Genomic DNA, 19,260 nt, shown 5'->3' with positions numbered 1-19,260 from the left:
GGCAGGGGGGGGCGGGCCGGACCACTGCTCCAAGGAGGGGGATAGAGGCGTCCATTTGAGGCAGAGGAGGGGAGCGGGGACTCGGGGCTGGGCCAGTGAAATCCTAATTTTAGGCACCCCTCTGCTGGGCTGAAAGCAGGGCAGTGAGTTCATGAAGAGTGGGCCGGGAGATGCTAGACCAGCTGTTTCCTGCTGTGTGAGCTGTACCTACCATCTCCAGGAAAAAGAAAGGTCGTAATGGATTCAAACCAGCAATGCAACACAAAGGTTGACTGGCAAAAAGACACGGGTTAAATAAATTTTATCAGGAATTGAGAAGTGGGTATGCAATGGGTATGACTCTCCTTGAAAGCTGTGGGAGGGATATTAATAAAAGCATATGTTAAATTTAATTATTACAGTCATCAGACACTGCAGTCACAACAGTATGAGACATACTTATATATTCAATAATTAAATATAAAAATCAAGGATGAGTGTCACCAAACAAGGAAATAATAAGGCTTGAAGCCAAGTCAGTCCCCAGATTACCCTTCTACTCACCGTACCTTTCATTTCACCTTTAATTTTACACGTTGCTATTCTTACATATAATAAAGCAATAAGAAGTTAATTGCAGATTCCTTGCTTTTGTGAAGCCTCAAACCTACTTCAACCTAGTACAAAAACGGAGGGGGGTGGGGATGGGAAGATAAAACATTTGTTAAAAAGCACAAAGGGGAAGAGATATTAATAGACATTTTAGACTGACAGAACCTAGAAAACAGAGACAATGCAAACAAATTTTCAGACCATCAAAATGTAGCAGTGTTTTTGCTACCTGTTCTGTTTGCCACAATGTGATGTCTGAGCACTATTGGCAACCAAAATAGATGCCATAGGCAACAGGAAAAAATGGCAGTTGCACATTTATCAAACATTTATCAAACCTTTTTCCTACCTAGAGAGGGTATGGGGGTAAAAAAGCTGAATGTAACAAGTCAGCCATGTGCACAGTCACATGAACTATACAACAAGAACATTGAAAAATATTGACATGAGACAGGGATCCTATAGTTTTCCTTTCCTCTTTCATTTATATATATATATAGTTAAACAGCACATAGGAAAACACCACTATAGCTTTCACTGTGGTCAACAGGAAAATTCTCACAAATATAAAAGTATATGTTTTAAAATTGTTAGATTTCTTCAAAACATAATACAGATAAAATGAAAGAAATATAATTTCTTATCATGTAACAACAATTACAACAAAAAATTCAACCCTTGGGAATTAACACAATTACCAAGCACCCAGCTTTGCAGTCCTGAACATCTCAATCTCTACTACAGCAGAACATAGTATCACCAAAACAAATGAGCAGAATTCCTTGAGCGCAGTGATGCTACTCAGATAATATGTGACATTTCACTGCACTAAAACATTTAACTTAAATTTACATTCAGTGTTTTGGAGGATAGGAACTTAACAGTCCCTCCATGCATTATCCTTGCTGGCTGCTTACCCAGGAAGCATTATTGTTATTACTTCAAGAAGAAAGGAAAGGTGCTGGTAAGAGCCAGAAGGGTAAGGCAATGATGCTGATTATAAAATGCCCTGTTCTTTGGATGAACTGTGTAAAATAATTTGTTAAAAGGCTCCATGTCAAAAATATTAAGAACAAAAAGGTCGTCTCTAAAAAATACAGGGCATTTCTGCCTCTTCTTTTAAGCTTAATGCTTGGGGAAAAGTGTTTTGCTAGAATTAACTACAGGTTTGCTGTAATAAACATATATGACAATGCCCTTCGTAACACAGGGCCAACCACAGACTCCAGACAAACGTGATTGCTTTAGGTTTCAAGTGATATCTGCATCTCCATCTCCATTTTTGTATAAAAGGAACAGAGACACTTCTGGAACCTTCACTGGAGAATCCCTTTGCCAGTGTCCAGCTTTTGGGCAAAAGAAATCTTGCCACACTGCAGAGTCACAATCTTGAGGATCAGAATGTAAAAATGATCATGATTCAGTGTCTGACCCAGAACTGCTTTCTCGGCTGATTTCAATCTGTAGGGAGGGTAAATTATCCAATCGACTCTTTTTTTGCCGAGATTGTTCTTTTTCCTTGATGAGAGCACCCCAAACCCTCTGCAGCTCTGAATCATCTTCCTCTGGAGATGCCACAGAGTTTTCAGGTTTATCTGAAGTCTTTTCTTGTGTCTTCGGGGCAGACCCTAATCGGGTCCATAAATTGCCTAATCAAATGAAAAACATATTTTAAAAAGCAGAGAAGAGTAAAGAATTCTGGGGGAAGTTTGAGAAGCCTGGTCTTAAATTCAGTGTACTCCTTGTACTCCTCTCACCTTAATGTGTTGCATGGAACATACTATGCTTTGAAGCAGTAGCTGAAATTAAAATCTGGGAAGCTCAGTGCAGCTTTGTTCACTGTTTCTCATATGCAGAGAATGCTACACACAGGCTCGAAGTGCCACTGCATTTATTACATTTGTTTCAATGCCCTGCTCTGAACATAGTGCTAAAGCAGTCCTCTACTTTCAAGCATACCTATATAAAAACATTGCTCGTAAAAATAATCAGCTTAACTTGCCTACATGTATTTAGGTTTCAAAGCTCTGAACAAGCATTTGCTAGTTCATCTTAAATCTCACTCAACTCAATGTCTTTCATGATTTTCTCTTACACTGTAAAACCAAAGGCATTGCTGCATGGCTTTGTCTCCACAAAACTAACCTGATTTCTTCTCTCTGGTGTCAGAGTAGAGCCCTTTTACATCTTGTTTGGGGATTCCCAACCTGCTGTGTACATCTGATATTGGTTCTCGACGAGGAGCAGAGGTGCTGCTTGGAGGTTTAGTTTCTGGAGAATGGGGTCTTTTTCCGAGCCTCTGCCGCACATCTGGGGATATTTTCAGTGATTAAAATGAGAAAAATCAGGATGCATTTACTTTAGTTCTGCCTGATTATTTTATGCTTATTGCACAATTTGAAGAACTTGAAACTAGACAGATTCTCTGTTTTTATCTTTTCTGTATGCTACTTAAATCTTTCAGACTTCAATTTCCAAGCAATGTCTGCAATAAAATTAATTCAGATTTCATTATTTTAATTTTTAAAATAAATCTGACATTTCATTTCTCCAAAATGTGCAAGAGAGTTTCTAAAAATAGAATACCTCCATATTTGTGTAATACATGTTTTCATGCTAGCTAGTGTCTGACCTTCATTTGGTACATGAGCCCCTCCCACACGTGATATTTCTCAGGGTCATAGAGAATCTCTGTCTCAAGGAGGGAGATAATAAAAAAAGGGAAAGTGGGGGGAAGCAGAAACAAGCAAATAAATTGAATAAAAATAAAGGTCACTTTTCACTCAGATGTACTTCATTTTTCCCCAAAGCAATCCACAACTCAGTCTCTCAGTAAAATTGTATGGATGCAAAAACTGCTGCTGAACAGAATTCCTTTGGGTTTCTAAGGTGCAGTGGAGCACAGACATGAAGTGAATATACCCATTTTAATGATATAAATTCTGCACAATGTAAGAGCTTAAACTTACCTGACTTTACAGTGCTGTTTTGCTGACGTGGCCCAGTATTATTCTGACGTTTCTCTTCTAACAGGAGTCTTACATCTGCAACTTTGTCTGATAATCCTTTACTGCCAATCCGATTTTTGATGTTACTGGTTGCTATGCTATCTGCTCGCATGGAATTCCTGAAGAAAACACCAAAAAAATTAGTGTTCCTTAAATGTTATCTAGTATAGTTCTATCTAATCTGTAAAGGAAGACATGTTTTTAAAATATTAACTGTAATTAAAAAGCATGTATCATTGTTTTCTGTATTTCTATTAAAAATATCTTCTATAAAATCATGTTAAAAGTTGCTTCAATAGTTTGTCCTTAGGCTTTGAGAGCTCTGGCACCAATTAAAATTGAGAATACTTTTTCACCGATACTTCTAAAAAGAAGAAATTTTTTACCTAATATTTTTCAGTTGTGATTCCACCTCATCTGCATACATTGTCATTTTCATGCTCTTCTTGGGAGAAGGTGTTGATATCATTTTCAGTTCAAGATCATAGTCCATCTCATCAGAATCAGATGCACTGGCACTCGACCGTCTCGCTGCACTGCGTTCCCGGGACTGTTTGAAAGCTTGCAGCTCATCCCGGTACTCTACCACAACTCTGTCATCTTCATCCATATCCTGATCTTCCTCCTCTTCTTCCTCTTCAATAGGCTCCTCAGGAACATTTACTAAACCTGCAGCAATACAAACTGATATGGATCATCTCAAGTTTATCATTCATTTAGTGTGCTTTAAAACCAAGACCCCCCCCCAAAAAAAATATCCCTGTAATTAATAGCCATTACAAATCAGTAGTTCTCTAAGGCTGAAGAGAGTATTTTGCAAACCATTCTAAGTGGAATCTGTATTACAGAACAGCCTAAATGGAAAGAAAAAAATCACCACAGGGCAAAAAAAATCTACTATGTCAGGCTGCTGGCTCTGCAATAATCCTTTCAAGTCCTGTAAGTAGTAATGCAAAAAAGAACACATGTAGCATTAGTACTAATATATCACACATACCAATTTATTTAATCAGTAACAAATTTAGTCATCAGCAGTGTGCAAGCATCTTTTCAGAAAGCAGCACATCATCAACAAGCACAATCATCCATGAGGTTTGACACAGCTATGGCTGTATTTTTTCACAGGATGCTCATATGAAACCTTGACATTGTATTTGTCTCACATCAAAGATTTTTATGCAGATTATCATTCTAACACACAGCTACCCACAGGGAGTAACACACAGGGAGTAGATGAAGGTATTCAAGCCTAATTAGTAGAATTTTCAATCTTCATTGTTCTACATCTCTCTCTTGCTTTGTCACAGAACTGACATAGCAAGTAGGACAAATTTCCATGAAGTTTAAAGAAGTTATCCCTTCTTTTTGCCCTTGATGCTATAGCTCCCATGTCCTAAATTTGTAAAAGAAAAATACTGTAGAAAAAGTAGCAGCTATTTTTGTAAGCCAGTGAGCAGGGTGTACCTGCTGCCTCAGTTGTTTCCTGCAAACTCTTAAAAGGTGATTCTGTTATAGATATATTCTTTTCAAAGTACACTTCACTTTCATGCACTGCTGGGAACTGGATGAGGCATTGTTTCAGGTCCTTTGTAGCCCTCCATTCCCCAGTTGTGTTTTAACAGGATTGATATTTTGGCATCAATTACCTGAATGACGATGTTTGTAAGGAGTCAACCCAACATCATCCCCAATCAGTGTCCTTTTCTTTATCACATCCCGATGGATTCGACGGGAATGGTATCTTCGTTTCCTGAAACACCAAAAAAAAGATTCACATTCCTGTCACAGCAAAGGCAGCATTAATGAGGTACATTCAGTCCTGGATTAAGCATTTGCAATCGTCAGGCACTTTAATAGCAGACATTTATGCCAGAGATCTGTTCTGAATGTTTTAAATAAAAAATTTTCTGTATTTTCATGAGGAAATACTCCCCTGGTAAATTCAGTCACACTGCAAAAACATTATTTATGTATAAAAAGCATCTGCATAGATTAAATAGAAAGAAAACCCACATATTAAAAAAAGTTTTAGACTATTTTGTCCAATTACCTGCAATGTTCCAATTCCTCTACTGAATACTAACCAAGAATTGCTAAGAATCCCCTTCATGCCTCCATAATTTGGATTGCCATATTTCATGTAATACTGGCTTCGCCTTGCAGCTCCCAGCTCTTTTTTGTCATCTGAAAAAAACCCACAAAAATTAAAGGAATATTTCCCTCTTAAAATATATCTTGTAACAGTTGCATAAAAATAAGGAACCATCCAAAGACAGAGGGTGAAAGTAAGACTGAATATGTCCTATAGATCAGCATTACTTCAATCTCCTTCATGAAGGATTCAATTTTGCTGACACCTCTGAAATTTCTCCTACCATCAGTTTTATTTATGTCTAGAAACTTAATTCCAGGGAGACTGAGTTTCTACATATCAGCTTAAAAGACCATTACATCCCACTGTAGCTGCTGGAGGCTATACTTACCTTACTCATGACCTTTCTTTTTTTTAATGGATGTGTCACTTTCCACACAGCCCAAAAATTGTACAGATTTTACTCCCAAATATAATTTCTCAGCTGTTTTATACCTGTATAATACCTAATCAGTATCTCCAATTATTTTCATATTTATAAAAATGTGAAATTTACCTATATGGAGAGGGACATCATAAAATCTATTTTATGGTACTGGGAAGAATGTCCTGAGCTCAAGATCAAATTTTTAGGTATAATAATTTTCATCCAACTTGACCTGGATTTGATTCACACATTAAATGTTGATTCCTTGCAAAATCCTAATACCTAGGGACTAGCAAAAAAACTAGTAACTTGGCAAACAAAAACTAGGTAATTCGAGTAGTTAGTCAACAAAGAAAACTACAACAAGCAATTAATTCATTATGCTTGTTAAACTGTTCATTTACCTTTAGTAGCAAATCTCATAAATAGCTTGTTTCCTTTAGCCAGTTTATTGGCAGGGCGAAGATCATTACGCAGGAGAGAATCCTCTTCTACCTGGGAGAGGGCATCCAACTTTGGGGAGCAAAAAAGGTATTTTGGACTCAAAAATTACTGTTAAATGAAAATGGATTGCTTACAGAGAAGCAATCAACTGGTTATCAAATTATTTTTCAACTTATGTTCAAATGAACTTTGCTTTTTTTTTTTCTTGACAAACTGGTGTCAATTTTTGAAGTAATTTGTCCTGAAGATTTTAAAATATTTCCTCTTCTTGCTTCCTTAACATTATCCCAGATTATTAAATCCAGTAGCTTTCAAATGACACCACACTACTAACCAAAATGCAGAAAATAAATAGCTGAACTTGAACACTGAAAAATCTCTTTTTTTGGCATGTTTCACATCTAAATGGTTTTATTAGCAGGTTCTCATGTCCTCACACTACAACTAAAAGATAGTTTTTTTCATTTATATCTATTATACTGGAACTAAAATTCAGACTTCTGTGGCTGCTGTGATGTACAAGTGTTCACTGAGTCATTTGTAAAGAAAACACGAATCCCACCTATTACATATTCAGCCAGTGAAGATTAAATTGCTTTCAAAACATCAACGTGTAACCTGGTTCCCACACATATCTATGAACAGCCCAAGTCCTGTTGGTCTCTTTAAGCACAGCCTTCACTGCTGAAAGGAATCTGCTTTCCAGGATTGCTTTCCTTGCCTCCTCTCAGCAGAACAGAGCATCCAGTCCAGCTCTTACATGCTGGATGCCTTATCACTCCTCAACGCCTACTTTGACAAAAGACTCTTCCACAGCCATTCTCACCAGCTGCAGACCTCTGCTTCCTGTCATTTCCCCAACCAATTTGTTTTGATAATTGAACTGTGAATTGCAAATATATACAGTTAAAAGTTTAATATTATGAAGACTGTACACCAGTCAGAGCAAAACTTAGGTCACAGTTTTTGCTTTACTTCTGTACTGACCTCAACATCACTTGGATTGTCATCCTCAACCTCGCCTTCTTCTGTTTCATCATCAGAACTTTCTTCCTGTTTTTCTAAGAAGGAAAATAATTGGGGAAAAAAAATAAACTCCATTTTAGTGTGTTAGTTGCATTTGACTGTTATTACCTATAACTCTTCAAACTGAAGGTGTTACCCTTTTCTCTATGCAGCTGAGAGAATAACCAAAACAGTAAATGACTACAGAAATTTGAAGCATGCATGAGCACAGAATAGCATTAACTAGACAGCCCCTGTGCAGATAACTGCCTATGGCAGCACACCACATTTATTTAATTATTTGGAAGCAAATTGCATTGCACTGCATATCAGGGTCTGACAGAGATGAGCAAGGCCATGTAAAAGGCATATAAAGGCCTACTTCCTTCAGCCTCTCTTTAAAATGCTGCAAAATGAACAGCTAACAATGTCATTATTCAAAAGCTTAAGAAAGCAGGACACAAAAAAACTCTAAACCCAAACCAAAAACCTTAGTGAACTAATTTCAAAATGAAATAACTAACAGAAGAACACATGCTTTCAGAGCTATGAAACTCTTATATCGATTTTTCAGGGTTCTTTTTAGTTAGAGTAAGAAAACTGAATATACTGGAATATTTTTTTTTCCAAATAGTCCTCAAAAAAAAAAAGTAGTGAATATGGACAACTATCAATGTACACCAATAGAATTTGCAAAGATCTCAAAGCACTTCATAGACATAAGATTAAAAAAAAATTTTATAGTTCAGATTTCCTGACCATAATCTCATCCAACAATACACCTGAAAACTTAAAATAGAGAGCAGTAGCTGTTCAAAAGATCCTGAAAATACACTTATGTTCAAATAAACAGGTAAAGCACAGTTAACCAAACTGAAACCAAAGAGGGAGAGCAGGTAAACACCTTACTCAAAATGAAACCTGAATAACTAAGTTCATCAGGGACAGCATTCAAGTACCTATCTTTCCCCAAATTACAAGCTTCTCACACTTCTCACAGCTAACTTTTTGTCTAAAAAGTTCTCAAATTCCTGCCTGAAAAATGTATGCAACTAAGCCAGGTTACTCCAGTGTATCTGTAGGCATCTCACACCCCAAGACATAAACAAATAGTTTGTACTTAACCTAATATCCCACTTTTCCAGATGAACATGACAACAAGTTTATGTAGGAGTTTTTATTTTGGATGCAGTGTAATGATGATGCAATATGTAATTTGCAGCCATCAAGATTAAATACATATATTTAAGCTCTATTTAAACAAGACAGCCCCTAATCTCAAAAATTTCAATTCAAGTTTTACTTGAAGCATTATCAACATTTGCCCCAAAATTAAAGACACATGGATGGCTGAGGAGCCACTGCATTGTATAGAGAAGCAACAAGAGGAAAAGGGGATGATGTAGAAGGATCCAAAAGTTTAACAAAGCCCTAAGTCACAAACTTTCTAGAAAGGTTTTAGTAGCATTACAGATATCTAATAGAAAGATGGACACTTGCATTTTGTTTGCACACTATGTTTAAACAAAATCTGTGGAAAAGTTAATAAATGCAACATCTTTATTTGCTTTATACTGTGTGATCCACTACTTTGAACCACAGCAATTTATCACACTAGTTGAACAGCAAAACAATCCTGAAGTAGCAAAAACCTGATTTTTAATTTACACCCACAAAAGTAAACTTAATTTACAATTAAGGCATTCAGATAACAGATTTATCACAACATTAATTCTGATACTTTGCTCTTTTATAACTGACCTTTCAGTGTACTTCTCCTTTGAAAGTATAATGGGCAAATTTACTGGGGTAAATGATATACTTAAGACAATGATGGTGTATTAAGAAAGGAATCAACTGTGGCATTTTCTACCACTAGTTTTTTCCCCACACTTAGAATCCATCCCTTTACTGCCTTTGTATGCACAGCACACAGACTTATTTCTGTGCAACATGTAGCACCGTGTATCATATCTGAATATGACCCTGCAGCTAACATGTTCAGTATCGACTGAATTACTGCTTTTGGTCTAGCTCCAACCCACCTTTTAAGAAGCAGCTTCTTCAAAAGGTTTCCAAGATCAAAGCCTTTTTTTAAAGTGGCAGAATACATTTACCTGAAACTATATGATAGAAGCTCCTTCAGTAATTTAGATTACGTAGTACCCAAGCACAAGTTAAAAGTTTCATTTATTTAGCTAGGTGATGTCTATTCACATATCTCAATCTACCTTTCTTGGGTTTTTCAGCTGTCTTCTCTTCATTGTTTTCTCTGCTTTTTGTTTTCTCCTGATCAGGCAAGGAACTCATATTTATTAGAGCCCGTGTTGCTGTTACTTCATCAAGCCAGACCACATTACCTATGACACATATAAACACACAAACAAAATGCAATTTACATAATCAAGCAGTCACATACACTGCCTTACTGTAGGGAAATTGCTAACAGAAGTTCAGGAATGTTCATATATAGTGACATGACAAAAAGTAATTGGATACACCTCTTGGAGAGGATGCCATATTATTTAACACCCTTGATGAGCTGGGGGACATACAGTTTTCATCACATGAACAAAAAATACACATAACTGCATATTAGAGACTGCTTCCTGAGCACAGCAATAAGGATATTGAATCAGGTCAGTGTTTTTTATGAACATGTTAGCACACAAATGGGATTAAAGGCGAAAAAAAAAAAAAGCCATGATTTTTTTCCCCTTTGGCAGTGTCACAGAACCTCAGACCTTACTGCAGAATTCTTTTCCAAAAAGCAGGAAAAAAGGGGAAAATAAAGAGACTGTTCAAACACAGATAGTGCACACAGGTTAATAATATGGTTCAGTACATGCCTCACACATGCCTTCAGTATCAGCAGATAGTACCAAAATGTGAATTCCTAGGCTACTTAAAAGCATTTGCCAAAATCAAAAGAGTTAAAGCTGCTTAGAAATAGGTTTTTATGCATGGACATGTTCAATGCAAAAACAGCAACAAATGTCATTTACTGCTCTACTGCTAAGCAGAGTGTATTCAGGTATCAAGAAAACTATACACTGTCCCAAAATGAAAGATTCTCTCTTAAATTAAACAAAATTCACAAGGTAAAGAACACACAGACACTGATTTCATTCTGTTGGGAAAATTAAAACTTTTTACCATGCCGTGACACAAATCTATGCTGAAAAGGCAATGTTTGTTCCTTAATATTTTCAATTGTCAGCATGCTAAATCACTCACAGCATGGAAATTAATCACTCAAAAAGATGGTTTAGCTCTAACTGGGTAAAAAACCATTACAACTCCAAAGCCTGCATTTTGACAGTGCAAGATCACTCAGGTAAAATCCTGGCAATGTGAAATGACATTCCTTTTATAATTGATGTAAATCACATCCAGTTGCTACCTTCTTCCACCCACTAATTTCTCCTTGCAACTGCACTAAAAAAATATGGCAACAACTCTGTCCCTTTGCAGCACAAAACCTGCCCAACTACACACAGCTCCACTATCTCCTCAGAACATCATCTTCTGTGACACTCACAAGCAGGCATATTTTTTATGTCAAGATGCAAGCAGTGCAGAATTTTAGACCTTCTGGTTTTTTTTTTCCACTTGCAAATCGGCAATTTTTTTTCTAGCTCCCTCTTTCCAATAATACTCAGACAGCAGGTTTGATTTTCACAAATTTCTTCCTTCTAAATCTCTTTTGACTAAAGCAAATTACAGGGATAGTGAAACAGACAATGATCAGTGACTTTGAAAGGCATTAAGACATCTGAAGTACAGCTATAGTAGATACTGAAAAAAGGAGTAAGAATTACAGATAAAAAACCATATACTTACATGATGTATCATCTAACCACTCAATATGAGCAGGAGGATACTCCTTGAAATATGCAAAGATGTCCTGTGTACTCATCTCATCCACCCCACAAATGTAGATTGTGTCCAGTCTCACTTTAGGAATTGCTATAAAGAGGAAGAGATACAAAATAGTACTCATTTCCATACAAGCTTTTATATTATTAACATGTGGCCTTACACAGCAAACATTTCAAATAAGTATGTACCATATATTTATGATGTACACCATTCTAAAATACCATAACTTGAATTATTATTGCACGGGGCAAAACTTAAATATATTAATAATTAAAAAGAGGTAATATTACAAGCATTGGCAGAGACAGGTACCGTGTAGCAATCCATCTGCCTTAAAAACTGGGTTTTTTTTACATGCTGTCACAAATACTACCACTGAGCATGAAAGAGCTGGAATAGGAATGAGGCCTGGGACCAGGGTATGTGTACAAAGTATTTCCCACTTGTATCAGCTGAGGGAGAGCTGTTACAGGCCAGGGCTTAGCAGGTCCAAGCTGCCAGCTGGAACACAAAAAAGGGCCTTGAGAAGTCACGGGATGCCAAAAGTGCCAATCTGTTGTGTACACATCTCCTGGCTGATCAGCTTACATTCCAGCATGCCCAGCTTGTCATCTCAAAGCACATGTGCAGTAAGTCCAGCTTCTCATCATCCAGATCCTCATCTCACTGTGAGGGGGACAGAGTCCTCCGCTTGCACAAAAACAGTGCTCAAGATCTGCTCTTCTCAAAGAATTTAAAGTTTCTTAAAGCAGCACCTGATCCAGAAGATGAAACTTGGGCAGGTGGCACTAGATGCCACTGCCCAACAGTAAACAAGGTACATAAAAAATGCCAACTTCTTTCTAGGGCTGGTAAAATGCAAAGCAAAATTATAACCATCATGCAACTTAAAAAGCAGTGCCATTAAAATAAAAAGGTGAAAAAAACCCACACAGTAATTCCTTTAGTCCATGACCTACGAACACCTCTGTGGATGCAGGGAATATTGCAGGATATCTCAAGTAAAAGAACTGTGAGAAAGTAAACAAAGGGATCTTCTCTTCTGAACTGTTCGATAAACTCATACCTTTCTTCATCATGTCCCTATCCAGTGCCACATTCCTTTGGGCAAGATTCACTTCAGCTCGAAAATGAAAGCGTTTTGCTCTTTGTTCCTTTTTCTCAATTGCTTCCTGCAAAATACAAAAAAATGCAGACAAAACAGGAATCACAGCAGCATTCCCAAGAAGACATTTAAAATAAAATTTACTAGATGACAACAAACTAATATTAATAATTTTATTAACTCTGAGAAGACCTGTATGCTTCAGAATGAGGAAATAATTCACTAAAGCATCTCTGCAGAAAGGAATTGTTTTAGCGTAGGTCCAGAAACATAATGGGAATCAAGATGCATGGAAAACAAGACAACTCAGGCAGAGCTCAGGCTCCATGATACAACAGCAGCATTATCTTTACCTTCCTCACAAATGTACAGAGTATGTGCTCCAAAAAGAGAAAAAGAAGTCACTTAGAACAACCATTTCTGCTACATGGAAAATCTACCTCTCAACATTATAAATATCTTTCCCTATCTGCTTTTTAAATATACATAAAAATGTAAATTTGTCTCTCCAAGCATAAATTCACCAACACCAGCTGGAGAGCTGACTATGGAAAACTTCCTCAGACTGTTAATTCAAGCTGCTTCTAAGTAGCTCACGAGGAACAATTTCTGTGAATTTTGTCTAATTTCTGAAACTGACTGAGAAGCTCCTTGTCCTATGGAACTTCCTAGGAAGCATTATAGATTTTTGGACCTTACTAACCAAAGTCAAACTTGGAATACAAATTGTGATTAAGCAATGAAACTCCTGCCAATGGTAACCAAATAAAAACGGCCTTTTGACTAGTTTTTAAAAATTGCCAAAACATCTTTGACCATATTTCTTCAAGTCAGCAAAAGATGACAGCTTTCTGCTGACCAGAACTTCAAATTCTTTACCAAATTACAATACACATAAGCTAAATGTTTAAGCAAAATTAGGATTTTCAGGCTTCACCTGGAACCTCTTTTGTACTCCAATGACCACAACTTGTCAAAACACTGCTGTGGTGAGGATTCATGCTTGTTAGAACACATAAAATTCTATCAGTCCCATAAAGCATAAGAATAAATGTTTTTTTCTCCACTGCCAGAGGCTGGATACAGTGGCCAGTTGTGCAGAATGAAACAACAGCCAGCTTGCTATTAAATATCCAGAGATGAGCTGTAGGATTAAGTTCCACAAGAATTATGTAACTTGAAGTTATTTCAATTCAACAGCTGTTCACGTTCTTCAGATTGTGTCTTAAATAATTAAACAATAAGATGCCCTTGGAAGACAGGAGAAAATGAAAATAGATTTTCCTGCCAAGCACTTGTGCCTCCTATCACTCACCCAAGAGGAAAACCTGCAGCTGACTTGTCTCCCAGGGCTTTGTGTGGCACCAAGATGATCTCAACAGAAACATTTTCAGGTTTTGGCACAATTTTTTTTCTGTAAATCAGAAATGCTGATTCTCCCAGTTTACAAGAGGTATCAGGTCCTGATGCAGGCCTCAACCAATAACAACAGAATTTCCTAGCAATTGAGAAATGTCAGCTCTTAGACCACAAGCCTAAGCTTCTGTGCATGGTGAGGAAGAAATAAATGAAATGGGCTTCTCCTTTCCAGTAGCAAAAATTATAATATGTTGAAGAAATAGAAAAATTACCTTGGATGTTACATCTATTCCAGTAATGAAACTTCCAGCTTTGTTTTCATATCTCCTACTTGTGTCCTGGAACAAAGCAAAACAGTGATGAAGTCTCAATGAACACTGGAAGCAACATACTTGCCATGCTGAAAAAAACCATGGCCACTTCTACAAGAAATCCATCCTCCTCTTGATCCAAGCCACATCCCTACACAGACAGTACACAAACAATAACTCACTGATGTCAGCAAGGCTAAAGTAGGACAGTCTCAGCTTAGAAATACCACAGCACACACAATCTAACCATTTTTCTCATTAACAACATCAAAGTTTGTCTATAGCCCACAAATGTTTAGTTATTAAAAAGAAAAATAAATAAGCATTATTTTTTAAGTTAAAAAGCCCCACTCAGGGGCTCCACTCAGGTTGACTCATGGACCACAAGGAAGTACAGTAGGGCACTGTCTCTTAGTCCATGTTTGGTAGAAGTTCAAGCATGTAGGTAAATCAGCTAACTAGATTAGTTTGTCAAATAATTTCCACACAAGTTTTGAGTGCAGCAAAAGACTACTTAGGAATGTAGAAGAACTGTGACCGATTTTTAGGCATTAAGCCTAATCCTACTAAAACTTTTGCAGGAACAATTAGCAAACATGAAGAGGGAAAAATAATTTAAAAATAAAAAAATAGAAAGGAAACCCTCAAAACCCACTCATCAGAGCCCACATTCCCGGTGCACCCAACTCAATTCTCCCCGTCCTTAGTTAGGTATTCCCTGAATCCCTTGCACCAAGCAGGCATTTTCACACACTCCCACCCACAACCTTTCCCTACAGTCCACCACTACACCCCAAATCCTCTTTTCCACCACCTCCTTTATTCCCTTCACTCCCAAGTATATTCTGGTCGCTTTCTTCTCTAATTGTTCCCCTCAGACACCTCTCAACCCCCTCAGACACCTCTCAATCTCCTCATGTCCCCACTCCCGCCACCCTCAACCCCCTTCGTCCCCTTCCCCCCCCCTCAGGGACTGTTCCCTCCTTCGTCCCCCCCTGCCCGTGACCCCACCGCACGCCCCTCACCGGAATGAGCTCCCGTAGCGAGCGTCTGACAGGGATGGTCTCCAGCTCGCCCTCTTCTACTTCCATAGGCTCAGGCTCCGGGCCACGAGGCTCCGCCGTTGTCGCCGCTGCCTCCGCCTTCACCGAGATCCGTAGGCCCCGCACGGCCGCCATGGCTCCGCCAGGCCCGCCCTCCCCGCGGCCAGCGAGACGGCCCCGCAGCGGCACAGAGCGGCACCGCCCACAAGCACCACTGAGCCGCCAGGGCGGATAGAGCGCCACCCGCAGCTGGAGCCGGCGAACTCAGGTGCAGACCGCGGCCATAGAGACGTGGGGATAGCGCGGCACCGCCGGTCCTCCAGGTTTACGGGGAGGGAGCGGGCGGCGCAGCCATTTTCCCCAGGAACCCCCGATCCAGCTGTGGGAACGCGGGGAGCGCGGCTCCGGGAAGAAATACCCGGTATGGGGAGAAATACAGAACCGGACTGAGGATGAAGATTGCAAGGTTCAGGCTTTGTTATAGCAGAATCGGCTTCCTGCAATTTTAATTTTTTAAAAACCCTCAGAGTTCTTAGAATGTTCATTTCCCCTCCACTGCGTGCTACACGCAGATGCCTCCAGAATCCCACACCTCTGATAAAGCAAATTTTCAGTTTACTGTTCTCCCCAGTGCCTGTATCCCATTGTCCATGGGCTCAGTTATTCTCTTTGTCAAGGGCTGTTTTCCCACTCAAGGTGTTGAGGCTGTTCCTGTTCTCCTCCCAGCCCATGCAAACCACCCCATGAGACACCTCTGGCCCCATGAGACAATTTTTTCATTCCCCTAATTACACTCATTAGCTCTGAGCCCCCAGCACACAAAGGGCCAGAACCATGCTCTAGCCTTGGCATCAGGATGCCCACACTCACGGTGTCACACCACAATTAATTGCTTCATCACCACCAGTTGTCACCCAGCCTTCTCCATGCTGGACACTTCCACCCTGCTCTCATCCTCACTTCTGCACTTTTTTCCAACCAAAACCTTCCAGCCCATCCCCTACTATATGTCACTTGCCCTCCATATTGTCCCAGCAAGATTCCACACTAAATTCTGACTTTATGAGGAAGAAATTTTGCAGCTGACAACTCAATGGCTCCTCAGAATGCAGAGGGACTGATACAGCCTCATGCTACCCATCACACACTCCAAGCTTATTTATTTTTAACAGCCTCTGCACAGAGCCCTTTACACAACACCTCATGTCACCTGCACTCACCAAAAGTGCTGTATTTGTTGGTGACACCACACATCCAGCATCTGGCAGGAACCTCTGACATGGGTGACACTTCCAAGCCAGGTGTGAACGGTGGTGGCAGAGGCCACACACAGGAACATCAGAAGCAAACAGGACACAGACACCTCCTGCAAGGAGCCGATCCCAAAATCATTGCAAGAGGAAACATTTGTGTGGCAGAAATGCTATTTCTTGAGGCCACAGGGAAAAGAAGCCAAAGGAGGCACTTTTTCATCCTTTAGTTTTAATTTTATGTAAGTCACAGTGTTGATGTGCACAATCTAGACCAGATTTACAAAGCCTCACCCTACAAAGTGAAGGCAGGACTGCATGACAATGGGTTGCCTTTCACTGATGAAGCCTTCAGTTAACCCAGATGTTTCCTTATTTTGTTTTAACATCCTCAAATGTCTCCCAGGACAGAACACTGCTGGACTGCAGCACTCTCTGCTTGGAACAATTTCAAAACTTGCTCACTGAACTCAGCAAGAAACTTCCTACCCATTAACGGGGGCTTTAGATTGGTTGCCAAAGTTGCAGAGCTCCTTAGGAAAAAAATAATCTCCAGGCTGACTGGTAAGGAGAATAAAATAAGAGGAAAACCAGGCCTGGGTGTTGGTGGGGCTTTTAGTGCAGGTGTTCTATTTAAACAAATAGAACTTCTCTTGATATTTTACAACTTCCTTCAGAATCTTGTTAGTAACAGTAAATTCTCCAGAACAGGCAATTTTATTTTATTCTCCTGAGAGTGTGGCCTAAAGATTTGGGTTTTTTTTTTTTTCACATTCATCTCAGGCTGCAGTCTGATGCCTGGGGAGGATCAGGGAGGATCAGGCAGGTTTGGGTAGAAGGGCCCTGCCTCTCTCATCACCTTTGTGCAAGAAGGATGGATCAAGGTCAGCAAACTACTGAGTCGTGCAGGGATTAAATATGGGAGGAAAACAGGAATTTCGGAAAGGTTACCAAGAGAAGCTCTAAGTGAGGAAAGACTGCTACAAATAAAGAAGGACAGAAAGTGACGGAACAAATAATTCCAGCATAAAAGCACACGAGTCTTCACGGAAGTGTTACTCGTTTCCCCATTCCTGGCCACCAGAGGGAACTCTTGCAGTAATATTCCCAATTGTTTGCAGCAGAAAACACCAAACCTGATGAAAACCTCCACCAGCTCCTGTAGTTTCGTGGTTCAGCTGAAAACAGATGGGAGTTCAAGGGTGGCGAAAGGGAAGGGAGGAAAAACCAAAACAAAACCAAAACAAACCAGAAAACAACAAATTTGTAGATCCTCAGTCAAAACTAGACTTTTTTTTACAGGGGTTTGCCAGGAGTCAGAAAAATTGGGATTTTGCCATTGTAAGACAAACAGAACAGATGTCTTGCTGCTGTTTTAGCTCTCCTACTGTCCTGTCTTCTCAACAAGGACCTGCAGCTTTTCAAATCTGTGAAACACCTGTGTGTGGAATCATGTTATTTCTGCAGCTAGCTAGAAAACATCACCAGAGAAACTGAAACACTGGCTTCCAAATAGATTATGACTGGTTCCTACCTACAGTCCATCTGGAGAGAGAACAGGATCTGCAGAGGAAGGATGTCCACTTATATCAAGCCATTGGATAAGCTGAAATCAAGCACTCGGTGTTTTCTTGTACATTCTGTGAACCACAGGTTCCCACCTGTAAAACAGAGTATTTTTTTCACTGGGATGTTGTGAAGGTTAATACAGCCCAGTTACCCAGCACAATGCCAAAGTCCCCTCTGTGACAGAGCTCTGAAGTGCCCTCCAAAGAAACACAGATGCTGTAGGGCAGGCAAGACCCTAAGAGTCCCCTCACAATTAACAAGAGCTGTCCTCTAATGTTATGGTTATGCAAGTGCTGCCCCACAGAGATCAAAGAGTTAAAAAAGATATTCCTTTCTGGAGAAAAACCTCACATAATTGAAGAGAACTGAAAAAGAATTCAGCACACATTTATCCAGAATCTATAGACACTACTTTGGAATTTAAGAGCTCATGGAGAACATTGCTCCATTGTTACAGACATCATTCTCACTTCTTTTCACTCAGACACACACAAACATTCCTCTGTGGTAGTAGAGGAACTTCAGCTCTTCCCCGTTTCCAGGCACCTGCAGCAACAGTCAGTGAACTGCCCTGCATAAAAATAACATTTTTCTTATTTTTAACCCAGAACAGCTCCCTGACCCAGTTCAGCACGTAGCCCCCTGCAAACAGCTGTGAGGTGAGTGTGCAGCTGGCGGGGAAGACGAGAGCAGGAGCTGCTGTCACCCCCTTCACCTCCAGCCAAGCCCAGCATCACACCGGCTCCCACAAAGAGCTGCGGAAGCTGGAAGCCATCGGGAAATGGGGATATTCAGGAGGTAACCCCGTAACGGGATGTATCGCTGGTCCAGGCAAATCCCGCCCGCTCTCCTGAGGCGAGACTCGGGGTACGCAGCCTCCCCTATCCCGGCCGTCTGACGGAGAAGCGCTGAAGGCGGCCGCTGCTGCTCCCAGGTACCCGAAGCGGAGGATCCCGGTAGCAAACGGCCCCCGCCGGTACCCACACAGAAGCGGGGACACCGCCCCATGCCCGGGGCTCCCGGGACTCCCCCGCTCCCCTCAGCGCCGCCTTCCCGCCTCCCCCCGCAGCGCCGCAGCCCCGCAGCCCCTCACCGCGCATGCGCGAAACTCCGAGCCCCTTCCCTTCGGTGCCGGGGGCGCAGGAAGATGACGTTCAGGCTCTCCCTGCGTCCC

General features: G+C 40.2%; 1 protein-coding gene across 3 annotated transcripts; it reads right to left on the bottom strand.

Moving 5' to 3' along the window:
- Positions 1-428: 428 nt before the first annotated feature.
- Positions 429-19,234, bottom strand: NCBP3 (nuclear cap binding subunit 3). 3 transcript variants are annotated; one of them, XM_030462152.1, is made up of 16 exons: positions 19,180-19,234; positions 18,052-18,178; positions 16,488-16,633; positions 15,250-15,764; positions 14,186-14,251; positions 12,516-12,621; positions 11,411-11,536; positions 9,799-9,927; positions 7,550-7,623; positions 6,523-6,631; positions 5,684-5,783; positions 5,246-5,349; positions 3,986-4,268; positions 3,561-3,718; positions 2,737-2,901; positions 429-2,240 (listed from the first exon to the last, which is right to left on the bottom strand). In XM_030462152.1, exons 4-16 carry the CDS (start codon positions 15,400-15,402, stop codon positions 2,005-2,007), a joined length of 1,809 nt encoding a protein of 602 aa, XP_030318012.1. In that variant the 5' UTR covers positions 15,403-15,764; positions 16,488-16,633; positions 18,052-18,178; positions 19,180-19,234; the 3' UTR covers positions 429-2,004. The 3 variants fall into 3 exon arrangements, with proteins under 3 accessions (XP_030318012.1, XP_030318013.1, XP_030318014.1); XM_030462153.1 differs by having other exon boundaries at positions 432-2,240; positions 18,056-18,178; XM_030462154.1 differs by lacking the exon at positions 19,180-19,234 and adding an exon at positions 19,071-19,136 and having other exon boundaries at positions 432-2,240.
- Positions 19,235-19,260: the final 26 nt, after the last annotated feature.

Source organism: Calypte anna, chromosome 19 (genome assembly GCF_003957555.1).
Source record: "Calypte anna isolate BGI_N300 chromosome 19, bCalAnn1_v1.p, whole genome shotgun sequence".
Classification (NCBI taxonomy): domain Eukaryota; kingdom Metazoa; phylum Chordata; class Aves; order Apodiformes; family Trochilidae; genus Calypte; species Calypte anna.
The sequence above is the reverse complement of the archived record's forward strand: the minus strand, read 5'-3'. Positions and strand labels throughout refer to the sequence as shown.